General features: G+C 37.6%; 1 protein-coding gene and 1 pseudogene across 1 annotated transcript; one reads left to right on the top strand and one right to left on the bottom strand.

The window, feature by feature from the left end:
* Window positions 1-13,347, top strand: part of LOC100461389 (zinc finger protein 737-like) — a 197,315-nt pseudogene that overhangs the window by 178,476 nt on the left and 5,492 nt on the right.
* On the bottom strand, window positions 5,925-6,229 carry LOC112130114 (small ribosomal subunit protein uS14-like). Its single transcript, XM_054540091.2, has one exon. The coding sequence runs from the start codon at window positions 6,201-6,203 to the stop codon at window positions 6,033-6,035; it is 171 nt and encodes a 56-aa protein (XP_054396066.1). The 5' UTR covers window positions 6,204-6,229; the 3' UTR covers window positions 5,925-6,032.

Below are 13,347 nucleotides of genomic sequence, written 5' to 3'. Positions count from 1 at the left end.
GCTCCAGGAGGAAATAGAATGTGATGGCAGAATCTGTAACTATAAATAAGCATCTTAGGAGTGAGAGATCAAGGCCACAAAATATCCAGAGGTATGACCACAAATATATTTGCCTATAAAATGTGATTTTTGTATTTTACCTGTAAAATTAGTATTTTTGTTCTTTCTTTTACCCAAGAGCTAGCAAATCAGGACAAATGATCCAGGTTCTGGAGCTCCACCAAGGCATTTCCATTTTCAATTTAGAATCAGCCTGAGTCTCTCCAGACTGGCTTATCATTGGACTATCAGCCCAGGGTCACTGGGAATTCCCTCAGAATCACCTAGGTGTCTTTGAGGCATTTGAGCATGTTCAGAGCAGAATTATGTCAGGCTGACAAGAGTGGTTAATTCTGCTTCTGTCTCAGTGTATGAGAAATGAGTCCTCTGTGTTCGTTCATCCCCTCATACAAGAGGTGTCTTTGGTTGGTACCCAGATGAGAGTTTCTCCAGTTTCCTGGTACTTGGATAATTAACAAGGAGGAGATCTGGAGACCGAAATAGATAAACTATTTGCTTCAATTTCATGTGGCCATTAAAAAAATACATGAAGCAGTCATAGTTTCTACAATTCAGAAACTTTTACTCTACACTAGCAACTGGATAAAAAATTGAATTATGCATCATATGGTTGGTACAGTAAATAGATGTGTCCAACACCTTGGGCTTTATTTAGGCCACTTTCTTTATATTGTTGTGACTTCTGATTCTACATCTGAAGGCACATTTAGGAACAGAAGAATTGTTATTATAATTTCTTTTTTTTTTTTTTTGAGACAGAGTCTCTGTCACCCAGGTTGGAGTGCAGGGGTGTGACCTTGGCTCACTGCAACCTCTGCTGCCCAGGTTCAAGCAATTCTCCTGCTTCAGCTTCCTGAGTAGCTGGGATTACAGGTGAGGTGCCTGCCACTGTGCCCAGCTAATTTTTGTATTTTTAGTACAGAAGGTGTTTCACCATGTTGGTCAGGCTGGTCTCAAACTACTGAAGTCATGATCCACTGGCTTCGGCCTCCCAAAGTGCTGGGAATACATGTGTAAGCCACAATGCCCAGCTGTAAAATTTGTATTTCTTTTACCTTGCTAAGTGTACATATTTATTTTCTAATGAAATTTCCCTAAAAAGGCCAGGTGTGGTGGCTCATGCCTGGAATCCCAGCAGTTTGGCGGGGGGCCTGGACAGGTGGATCATGAGGTCAGGAGCTTGAGACCAGACTAGCCAATATGGTGAAATGCCATCTCTACTAATAATACGAAAATTAGCCAGGTGTGGTTGCACACCAGCCTGGGCAATAAGAGCGAAACACCATCTCAAAATAAATAAATTAATTAATTAATTTAAAAACCAGACTTTATTAAAGATCTTCTGGAACAAAGAAACCTGCAAAACAAGGTCTTCAACTTACTGTACATATTAAAATTTGAGAGGTGCCTTCTAACACAACATGTCTTTTCCATCTGAAAAATATTCGCAACTCATTCCATATGAAGAAAATACAGTGCTGAAAAATATACACGTTCATGAGGCTGGGCGTGGTGGCTCCTGCCTGTAATCCCAGCACTTTGGGAGGCTGATGCAGGTGGATCATTGCTGAGACCAGCTCGGTCAGGGAGACCCTAACCCAGCGGTGCTAGAGGAATTAAAGACACACACACAGAAATATAGAGTTATGGAGTGGGAAATCAGGGGTCTAACAGCCTTCAGAGCTGAGAGCCTGGAGCAGAGATTTACCCACATGTTTATTAACAGCAAGCCAGTGATAAGCATTGTTTCTATAGATTACAGATTAACTAAAATTATTCCTTATGGGAAATAAAGGGATGGGCCGAAGTAAAGGAATAGGTCTGGCTAGTTATCTGCAGCAGGAGCATGTCCTTAAGGCAGAGATCACTCATGTTATTGTTTGTGGTTTCAGAATGCCTTTACGTGGTTTTCCTTCCTGGGTGGACCTGGTGTTCCTTGCCTACATTCTGGTAAACCCACAACCTTCCAGCAGGGGCATCATGGCCATCACAAACATGTCACAGTGCTGCAGAGATTTTGTTTATGGCCAGTTTTGGGGCCAGTTTGTGGCGAGGTTTTGGGGAGCCTGTTCCCAACAGATCATGATGTCAGGAGTTTGAGACCAGCCTGGATAACAGAGGGAAACCCTGTCTCTACTATAAATACAAAATTAGCCAGTCGTGGTGGCAGATGCCTGTAATCCCAGCTACTAGGGAGGCTGAGGCAGAAGAATTGCTTGCACCCGGGGGAGGTGGAGGTTGCAGTGAGCCCAGATTGAGCCACTGCACTCCAGCCTGAGCAACAGAGTGAGACTCCGTCTCCCTCCAAAAAATATATATATATACACATATACATATATACACATATATACACATACGTATATGTATATACACACACACATACACGTATATGCATATATACACACATACACACATACACGTATATGCATATATACACACATACACACATACACGTATATGCGTATATACACACATACACACATACACGTATATGCGTATATACACACATACACACATACACGTATATGCGTATATACACACATACACACATACACGTATATGCGTATATACACACATACACACATACACGTATATGCGTATATACACACATACACATATGTATATGCGTATATACACACATACACATATGTATATGCGTATATACACACATACACATATGTATATGCGTATATACACACATAGACACATATGTATATGCGTATATACACACATAGACACATATGTATATGCGTATATACACACATAGACACATATGTATATGCGTATATACACACATAGACACATATGTATATGCGTATATACACACATAGACACATATGTATATGCGTATATACACACATAGACACATAGACACATATGGTATATGCGTATATACACACATAGACACATATGGTATATGCGTATATATGTGCATATATATGTGTATATGCGTATATATGTGCATATATATGCATATGTGTATATGCATATACACATATGTATATATGTGTATATGTATATATGTGTGTATATGTATATATACATATATGTATATATGTGTATATACATATATATGTATATGTATATATATATGTATACATATATTTGTGTATATATACGTATATGTATATATATACATATACGTATATGTGTATATATACATATACGTATATGTGTATATATACATATACGTATATGTGTATATATACATATACATATATTGTATATGTATATATACAAATATATACGTATATATTGTATATGTATATATACAATATATAGGTATATATGTATATGTATATATACAATATATAGGTATATATGTATATGTATATATACAATATATAGGTATATATGTATATGTATATATACACATATATACACATATATGTATACGTATATATATAATATATACACATATTTGTATACATATAATATATACACATATTTGTATACGTATATATACATATATACACATATATTTGTATACATATATACACGTATATATTTGTATACGTATATATACATATATACACATATATTTGTATACGTATATATACATATATACACATATATTTGTATACGTATATATACATATATACACGCATATATTTGTATACGTATATATATACATATATACACGCATATATTTGTATACGTATATATATATACACGTATATATTTGTATAGGTATATATACATATATACACATATATTTGTATACGTATATATACATATATACACATATATTTGTATACGTATATATACATATATACACATATATATTTGCGTACGTATATATACACATATATTTGTATACGTACATATATACACGTATATTTGTATACATGTATATATACATACATATCTATATATAAACATGTTCATGTTCATGCCCTTAATTTTATAGTTTATTATCTAGAAAAATATCATTATAAGAACTGATGTTGTGGATCTTATGCTGTTCTTTTTTCTCAGTTAGAGAATACATTAGAGAATATTTCTGTGTTGAAATTATTTTATTGGATAATTTTAATCAGTCCTATAAGTCAGAGCCAGTTCTCTTTACTTTGTCATTACACCTTAAGTCAAATTAAAAATTCCGCCCATGGGCACATGGTAAAAATGAGTGTGTGTGTGTGTGTGTGTGTGTGTCAGGGACCATTGCAATTTAGAGACGTGGCTATAGAATTCTCTCTGGAGGAGTGGCATTGTCTGGACACTGCACAGTGGAATTTATATAGGCATGTGATGTTAGAGAACTACAGAAACCTGGTCTTCCTTGATGAGGATAACTTGAGTACATAATTCATAATATACCCTAAAGGTTTTATTTCTCTTTTTTGTAGAATGTGTTTTAGTCATTTATTCTTTGCATAAAAGAGTTTCAGATCCCCTTTTCCCAGAAAATCTTCAAAATTTGTTCATTTAGAAAAGAATTTCTTCAAGATCTTAATCCAAACTTTCCACTTTCCTGAGTTGAACTATATTCTTCACTCTAAATTAGTGGCAATTCCAGAAATTTAGTGGCATGAAATATTGTTACCCCCACCTGAAAATCTCATTGCCACCACCAATTTTTGATTCAGCAGTACCAGACAGTAAAATTAAGAAACCTACAAATTGAAAGTATTTTCTAAATATTTAGAAATTTCTGTTATAACTTAGTATTTTTGTATTAATTTACTAGAATATTTTATCACATCCTCTCTGCTGAGCACATTACTAGCTTGTAATTAGAGAATATGAGCAAGATTTATGTTTTTTATTTTTAATAAAACAGGTATTGTCTCTAAGCAAGACCTGAACATCTGTCTGGAGCAAGGACATAAAAACCTTTGACTATGAAGAGACATGAGATGATTGCCAAACACCCAGGTAGATGTGAGTAAAAATGAATACAAGAGACGACACAGATAAGAGGTCCCAAGATCAAAGAGAAAGCCAGTCTTAAATGTGATTTGGGGAGCTGTGTTCCAAAGAAAATAGTTCCTGGGATGATTATATATATATATTTTTTTTACTCTCACAAATGGGCATCTTCTGCCTTATGCTTTTAAATTCTCTAAGGATTCTACTTTTTGTTTGGTGAGCTTCCTTCAAGTTCACAGTGAGAGCCAAAGTCATCTTCATGGGATATAAGAGACTGCACAATCTGACTGCTTTTCCATTATTTTGGAGACACACAAATTTCTGCATAATTTTGAGAAACTGAAACTATGTTTTAAGTTATCTTTTTGCATCAGGTCTGAAATGTGTGAGAGTAGTAGTTTCTGTTGCATTTTTTTGTTCATTTTTCTGCATAGTCCATTCTGTTTTTATTACTATATAGCCTTGAAATATAGTTTGAAATTATAAGTATGATATCCTTCTGCTTTTTTCTTTTTCCTCATGATTGCTTTGGCTATTCAAAGTTTATTTTACTTTCATGTAAATTTTAGAATTGTAATTTCCATTACTGTGAAAAAAAATACCACAGCAATTTTGATAGAAAATATATTGAATCTATAGATTACTTTGGATAATATGGCACTGCAATAATATTTATTCTTTCAAGCCATAGACAAAATATTTCAAAATTGATTTGGATCTTCTCTAATTTTTTCTTTTTTTATTGTAAAGATTTTTTACCTCCTTGGTTAATTTTTTCCTCAGAAATTTATTAATTAATACTATAGTAAATAAGCTTTTTTTCTTCCTCTACTTTATCAGAAAGTTTAAGTGGATAAAACCATACATATATTTGTATGTTAATTTTACACTGTGCTAATTTACTGAGTGTATTTTTTAGTTTAGATAGGTTTCAATGTACTGTTTATGTTTTTTAAATATAAGATTGTATGATCCACAAACAGCAGCTTTTTTCTTATTTTTCAATTTATTTTTTTTTCAAATGTTTATTTTACGTACAAAGAATTATCATAGTTTTTCATTGAGTAGATGCCCCGGATAATCCTCTGAAGGAAGATCATTTAGTCCAACTTAATGAAACCGATATCCTTTGCGTACTGACGGAAACACTGGCGGCACATATTGAGGCCATATTTCCGGATCACACCGTGCTGGTGTGAACAGACGCGACAAGAGCGAGAACCCTGGCCGAATTTTCGCGGGTGGCTCCAGTACAGCTGCTGATGACCCATCTTGCTCTCAGCAGTGCAACGAGGTAAAAAGCCTTATTTTTCAATTTCAATGGCTTCTTTTATTTCTTTGACTAATTCTTCTGCCACATACTTCCAGTGCTAGATTAAAATAGAAGCATCAACAACAATGGGCACAATATAGTTTTGTATTGGTGTCTGAATTTGATGGAGTAAACACTTCTTCACGTTTTCATAAACTGATTTTAGATTGTAAAGATTTCCTTTTATAGGGCCCTTAGGATGATGAGATGCCCTCTGAATTTGTAGTGAAGTGAGTTGCAGCTTGGTCAGAAGGCTGCTGGGTTTGCACAAGGGTCTACTTTTAGTTGGCTTAGTAAGGGACTTGGGTAGCTGTAATTCCCATTTTATTTTTGGACAGACTGAATGTCCTTCAGGACTTTGCTCCATAGGGCAGACATTGAGGCATGTTTTTGCAGTTGGTTCTGCATGTAGTGGGCCTTATATCAGGATGTGGATGAGTGTGGCTTTCAGTGAGTACCAGAGAGCATTTCCTCAGGTAACTGTGTGCATTTCTATATAGGCAGAACTGGCCATAAACTGTGGCTCAGGTGACTGAAACTGAGTCATTGAGCCACTTCAGAAACCAGAGTAAAGGCCAATGTCTGCAGGTCTGCCTATGTGGCTGTAAATGGGTGCCTTCCTCCAGGTCTCTGGAATGCAGGACCTCTCCCAGACTGTGGCTGGGAGGAGTTTGGGATAGTTACATAGTAAGTTCACAATTCTCAGTGGGACCAAGTTGGGTGAACTCTATCCTGGTCTGTAGCCAAGAACGGGGACCCTGCACTTTCTCACCTGAATGAGGGCCTGCCTTCTGAATAGAACACTTCTCAATCTTAAGCTTTAAGAGCATTTCACAACTCCTTCCATGAATCTCAAATCTCTCTTACAGGCGCTTATTTTAGAGATGGGGTCTTGCTACATAACCCAGGTTGGTCTGGAAATCCTGGCCTGAAGCAGTTTTCCAACCTTAACATATCATGTAGCTGTCATTACAGGTGTGAGCCATAATGCCTGGTTCTCTCATAAAGGCATTTTTGTCAGGGATGGATGATTTTTTTTGCTGTAAAGGGATATGAATGTAGGGGACTTTTAATGTTTTCATCTTACTGATGTCACTCTCCCTGTACATTTTTACTTTCTGTTTTCTATTTCAAATTTTTCTGTAATTTTAGATTCAGATATTTAAGACAACATGCTAGAATTTGCGTGGTATGCCTGAAGTAAATTAGATAATTAGTAGGCACTCCATATTTACTAAAATAGTTACTTATAAATTTAAGTTTGCTGCAGGCAATAAGGAATTATAAGATTTTTATCTACTTTCTTCAGCCTATATCTAAATAATAACATAGTTTATTTCCTAATATATGTTTTACACATCAGAAGGTCTAACTCTATTCTGCAAAATATATATCTCTCTATATATATTTTTTTCTGTTTAACAATGTAGGCCGGGTGCGGTGGCTCATGCCTATAATCCCAGCACTTTGGGAGGCTGAGGCAGGTGGATCACAAGGTCAGGGGTTTGAGACCAGCCTGACCAACATGGTGAAACCCCGTCTCTACTAAAAATACAAAAAAATTAGCTGGGCGTGGTGGCAGGTGCCTGTAATCCCAGCTACTTAAAAGGGTGAGGCACAAGAATCGCTTGAACCCAGGAGGCGGAGGTTGTAGTGAGCCAAGATCATGCCACTGCACTCCAGCCTGGGTGACACAGCAAGACTCTGTCTCAAAACAAAACAAAAAAAGCAAGGCTATTCTTTGCTCCTAAAGTTAGATTTCAGCAGTTTCATCTTGTGTAAGAATAACATATATTTAAAACATAAAAAGTAACTCTAGTTATTTAAATGCTTTTTTATTAAGTTTCTCATTAGAATCTCCTATTTATAATTATACTGCATATTCTCTCAAATTTTATTGCCACACAGTGCATGGCAGTGATTGAAAATACCTGCATTTAATAAGTACACACTAACAGCTAAATACTGCAGTTACCTAGACAAATATTTTTAAATTATTTTTTTGAGATGGAGTCACACCCTGTCACCCAGGCTGGAGTGCAGTGGTGCAGTCTTGGCTCACCGCAACCTCCACCTCCTGGATTCAAGAAGTTCTTATGCCTCAGCCTCCCAAGTAGCTGGAATTACAGGCATACATCATCAAGCTCAGCTAGTTTTTATATTTTTATGTGAGATAAGGTTTCACCACATTGGCCAGGCTGTTCTTAAACCCCTGACCATAGGTGATCCACCCGCCTCGGCCTCCCATAGTGCTGAGATTACAGATGTGAGCCACTGCACCCAGCCTGACAAATTTTTTTTAATGATACATCAATGTTGCATACCAGGTTTCATGAGAGTAAACATTTCTCTTATTATTGTTTTGAAGTTTCATATTAGTGTGTTTTTTCAGTGTAGGTTTTTTTTTTTCAGATGGAGTCTCACTCTGTCACCCAAACTGGAGTGCGGTGGTGCAATCTCAGCTCACTGCAACCTCTGCCTCCCAGGTTCAAGCGATTCTTCTGCCACAGCCTCCTGAGTCCCTGGGACTATAGGCATGTGCCACAATGCCTGGCTGATTTTTGTATTTTTAGTCGAGACGGGGGTTTCACCTTATTGGCCAGGCTGGTCTCGAACTCCTGACCTCGTGATCTGCCTGCCTCAGCCTCTCAAAGTGCTGGGATTACAGGCATGAGCCAACGCACCAGACTTCATTTGTATTTCAAATAGGGTATCAATCAGTCAACCAGGCTGATTTGCAGGGCTCACTGCTGCTAGAACCTCCCAAACTCAGATGATCCTCTCATTTCAGCCTCTCACGTAGCCAATTTACAAGTATGTGCCATCACACCCAGCTAGCTTTTTTGTATCTTTTTTGTAGAGACAGAGTTTTCCCATGTTGCCCAAGCTGGTGGTGAACTCCTCAGGTCAAGTGATCAGCCCATCTTGGCCTTCCAAAGTCCTAAGACTACATTTCATTTTATTAAGTAGTTTAATTAATTTATATTTAAAATAATTTATTAAAGAAATGAAGTTATTATTACCAGTTATATTGTTATTGTTTTATGTGTTTCTAGTAGTTATATTTTTCTCATTTTCTGTTTTACTTGGTTTCTTTTTTTTTTTTTTTTTGAGACGGATTCTTGCTCTGTCACCAGGCTGGAGTGCAGTGGCATAATCTCGGCTCACTGCAATCTCCACCTCCTGGGTTCAAGGGATTCTCCTGCCTCAGCCTCCCGAGTAGCTAGGACTACAGGCGTGTGCCACTACGCCCAGCTAATTTTTGTATTTTTAGTAGAGACAGGGTTTCACCGTGTTAGCCAGGATGGTCTCCATCTCTTGACCTTGTGATCCACCTGCCTCAGCCTCCCAAAGTGCTGGGATTACAGGTGTGAGCCACCGCACCCGGCCTGTTTTACTTTCTTAATTTTTATTTAATTTTCTACTGTCATGCTTTGATTATATTTTATTTTCTTTTGCATACTTTCTATAAATATTATCTTTGCAATCATCCTGAAAACTGAAGATTACATATATCTTTTTTTTGTTTTGTTTTTTTGAGATGGAGTTTTGCTTTTGTTGCCCATGCTGGAATGCAGTGGGCAATCTCGGTTCACCGCAACCTCCGCCTCCCAGGTTCAAGTGATTCTTCTGCCTCAGCCTTTCGAGTAGCTGTGATTACAGGCATGTGCCACCATGCCCGGCTGATTTTGTATTTTTAGTAGAGATGGGGTTTATCCATGTTGGTCAGGCTGGTCTCAAACTCCCAACCTCAGGTGATCCACCCGCCTCGGCCTTCCAAAGTGCTGGGATTACAGGCTTGAGCCACTGTGCCTGGCCGATTACATACATCCTAAAGTTAAAACAATATATTTTAATCTCATAACAACTTCAGTTGAATACAAAAACTATGCCTCTATATCTCCCAATGTGTTATTAATATTGAAATAATAATAATAATTATTATTATTATTATTATTACTACTATTATTATTATTGGAGATGGAGTTTCCCTCTGTCGCCCAGGCTGGAGTGCAGTGGCGACATTTAGGCTCACTGCAACCTCCGCCACCCTGGGTCAAGGAATTCTCTTCCTCAGCCTCCTGAGTAGCTGGGATTATAAGCGCCTGCCACCATGCCCAGCTAATTTTTTTTGTTTTTAGTAGAGACAGGGTTTCACCATCATGGCCAGGCTGGTCCTGAATGCCTCACCTCATTTATATGTGTATCTATTAACAGATTTATGCGGATTTACATATCTTTTTATATTTTATGTAAGAACTTTAAAGGCTTTATGTACCAACATTTTGTTTTTTGTTTTGTTTTGTTTTGTTTCAGACTGAGTCTCACTCCATTTCCCAAGATGGAGTGCAGTGGTGTGATCTTGGCTCACTGCAACTTTTGCCTCCTGGGTTCAAGCAATTCTCTTGCCTCAGCCTCCCAAGTAGCTGGGATTACAGGTGCCTGCCACCATGCCCGGATAATTTTTTGTATTTTTAGTATAGATGGGGTTTCACCATGTTGGCCAGGCTGGTCTGGAACTCCTGACCTCAAGTGAGCTGCCCACCTCAGCCTTCCAAAGTGCTGGGATTACAGGCGTGAACCACTATGCCCAGCCTGTACCATCATTTTGATAGTAAAGAATTCTGTATGTTTCTGTATATTTACATTTAATGTATAGCTTTATATTTATTTATGTTTTTATGATGCTGTCCAGCATCATTTTATGTTTCAACAGAATGGACATATTTTAACATTTCTGTGTTTTTATATGTAGAATTGCATTATTTTGTTCAGGCTGATCTTGAACTTCTGGTCTCCTGTGATGTGACTGCTTTGGCCTCCTAAAGATGTATGATTACAGGAATGAACCACTCTGCCAGAGCCTCGTGTAGTATTTTTTTTTTACTTTTTTTTTTTTGGAACAGAGTTTTTCTCTCATAGCCCAGGTTGGAGTGCAGTGGCATGCCGGCTCACTACAACCTTTGCCTCCCAGGCTCAAGCGATTCTCTTGCCTCAGCTTCCCTCCCGAGTAGCTGGGTTTACAGGTGTGTGCCTCCATGCCCTGCTAATTTTTTTCTTGTAGTTTTAGTAGAGATGCGGTTTCACCATGTTGGCCATGCTGATCTTGAACTCCTGACCTCAGGTGATCTACCCGCCTTGGCCTCCCAAACTGCTGGGATTACAGGCTTAAGCCACCGCGCCCGTCGATTTTTTTTCTTTTTTCTTTTTTGAGATTGAGTCTCACTCTGTCACCCAGGCTGGAGTGCAATGGCATGATTTTGACTCACTGCAACCCCCACCTCCTGGGTTCAAGCGATTCTCCTGCCTCAGCCTCCTGAGTAGCTGGGACTACGGGTGTGCGCCACCAAGCCTGGGTAATTTTTGCATTTGTAGTAGAAATGGGGTTTCACCATGTTGGTCAGGCTGATCTCAAACTCCTAACCTCAGGCAACCCACCCACCTCGGCCTCCCAAATTGCTGGGATTACAGGCATGAGCCAGTGCACTCAGCCCCATGTGTTATATTTTGTGGTACAGTGCTAGTGGTGATAAACACTCTCAACTTTTATTTTGGAAAATCTTTATTTTTATCTTCTTTTTGAAGTAAAGCGATTTTGAATTGAGTATTACTGGTCAGATTTTTTGTTGTTGTTACATCAAAATTTGGGAAGTTCTCAGCTTTTTTTAATCTTCATGTAACCTCTGTATTACTTTTTCCCTATATTCTAAGATTTGTTTCATGAATACATTGATATACTTGATGGTATCCAATAAGTTTTATATTTCATGTTTTAATTTTGTTTTGCAATTTTATATTTTTGTGTTATATATTTTTGGGTATGCCACATCACACCAGTTAATTGTGTTTTGATTTTTTAGTTTATATTATAATTGTATATGACAATATTTAACCCTATACAATTTAAGACAGTGTAGAGCAAAATTATATATGAATAAGCCATATGTCTGTTGCCAATATAAGTATTTCTATGTTTGTTTGCCTGGATAAATATTATCTTCATATTTTTGTGTCACTTGTATATTTGTTGTGTAGGTTTGTTGTAACAGTTTATTTATTTATTATTTTTTTGTTTGGAATGGAGTTTTGCTCTTGTTGCCTGGGCTGGCATATAATGGCATGATCTCAGCTCACTGCAACCTCCACCTCCTGGGTTCAAGTGATTCTCCTGCCTCAGTCCCCCAAGTAGCTGGGATTACAGGCATGCACCACCATGCCCAGCTAATTCTGTATTTTTAGTAGAGACAGGGTATTCTCCATGTTGGTCACGCTGGTCTCCAACTCCTGACCTCAGGTGATCTGCCTGCCTCAGCCTCCCAATGTGCTGTGATTATAAGGCATGAGCCACCGTGCCTGGCCTGTAACAGTGTTCTAATCCTGTCTAGGTGAGTAGTCATAAAAATTCTCCTAATTTCAACATCTATTTATTTATGAATTTATATTACTTTTGTGTGGGAGAAACATATAAAGAAATGTGTTATGGGTCAAAAACACATAACAAAATTTACAATAAAATATTTCTGGACTGTGTGTGGTGGCTCATGCCTATAATCCCAGAACTTTGGGAGGTGAGGTTGGTGGATCACGAGGTGAAGAGTTTGAGACCATCCTGGCCAACATAGTGAAACCCCATCTCTACTAAAATGCAAAAAATTAGCTGGACATGGTTGCATTTGCCTACAATCTCAGCTACTCAGGAGGGTGAGGCAGTGGAATTGCTTGAACCTGGGAGGTGGAGGTTGCAGTGAGCCAAAGTTGTGCCACTGCACTCCAGCCTGGGAGACAGAGTGAGACTCCATCTCAAAAGAAAAAAAAATGTATATGTATAGTTCTAAATATTCAGTTTGGTCATATTAATTATGTTGACATGGTTATACAACACATCACTAGAATATTTTTATCTTGCAAAGCTAAATCTCAATACTCATTAAGCACCTACCAATTCTTCTCATTTTCTGGCACTTTTCAAACACCACTTTGTTTTCTGTTTCTAAGAATATAACTGCTTTGTATATCTCATACAATCTCTGTCTTTTTGTGGCTGGCTCATTTTATTTTGCATGATGCCATCAATATTTATCTTAATAGTTGTTAGAATATTT

The sequence above is a fragment of the Pongo abelii genome, chromosome 20 (assembly GCF_028885655.2).
Source record: "Pongo abelii isolate AG06213 chromosome 20, NHGRI_mPonAbe1-v2.0_pri, whole genome shotgun sequence".
In the NCBI taxonomy this organism is placed as follows: Eukaryota; Metazoa; Chordata; class Mammalia; order Primates; family Hominidae; genus Pongo; species Pongo abelii.
Note: the sequence above shows the minus strand (reverse complement) of the source record. Positions and strands in the feature narration are given on the sequence as shown.

Bases quoted from the DNA above. Each gene is read 5' to 3' on its own strand.
- LOC112130114 (XM_054540091.2), bottom strand. From the start codon at position 6,203: ATGGGTCATCAGCAGCTGTACTGGAGCCACCCGCGAAAATTCGGCCAG.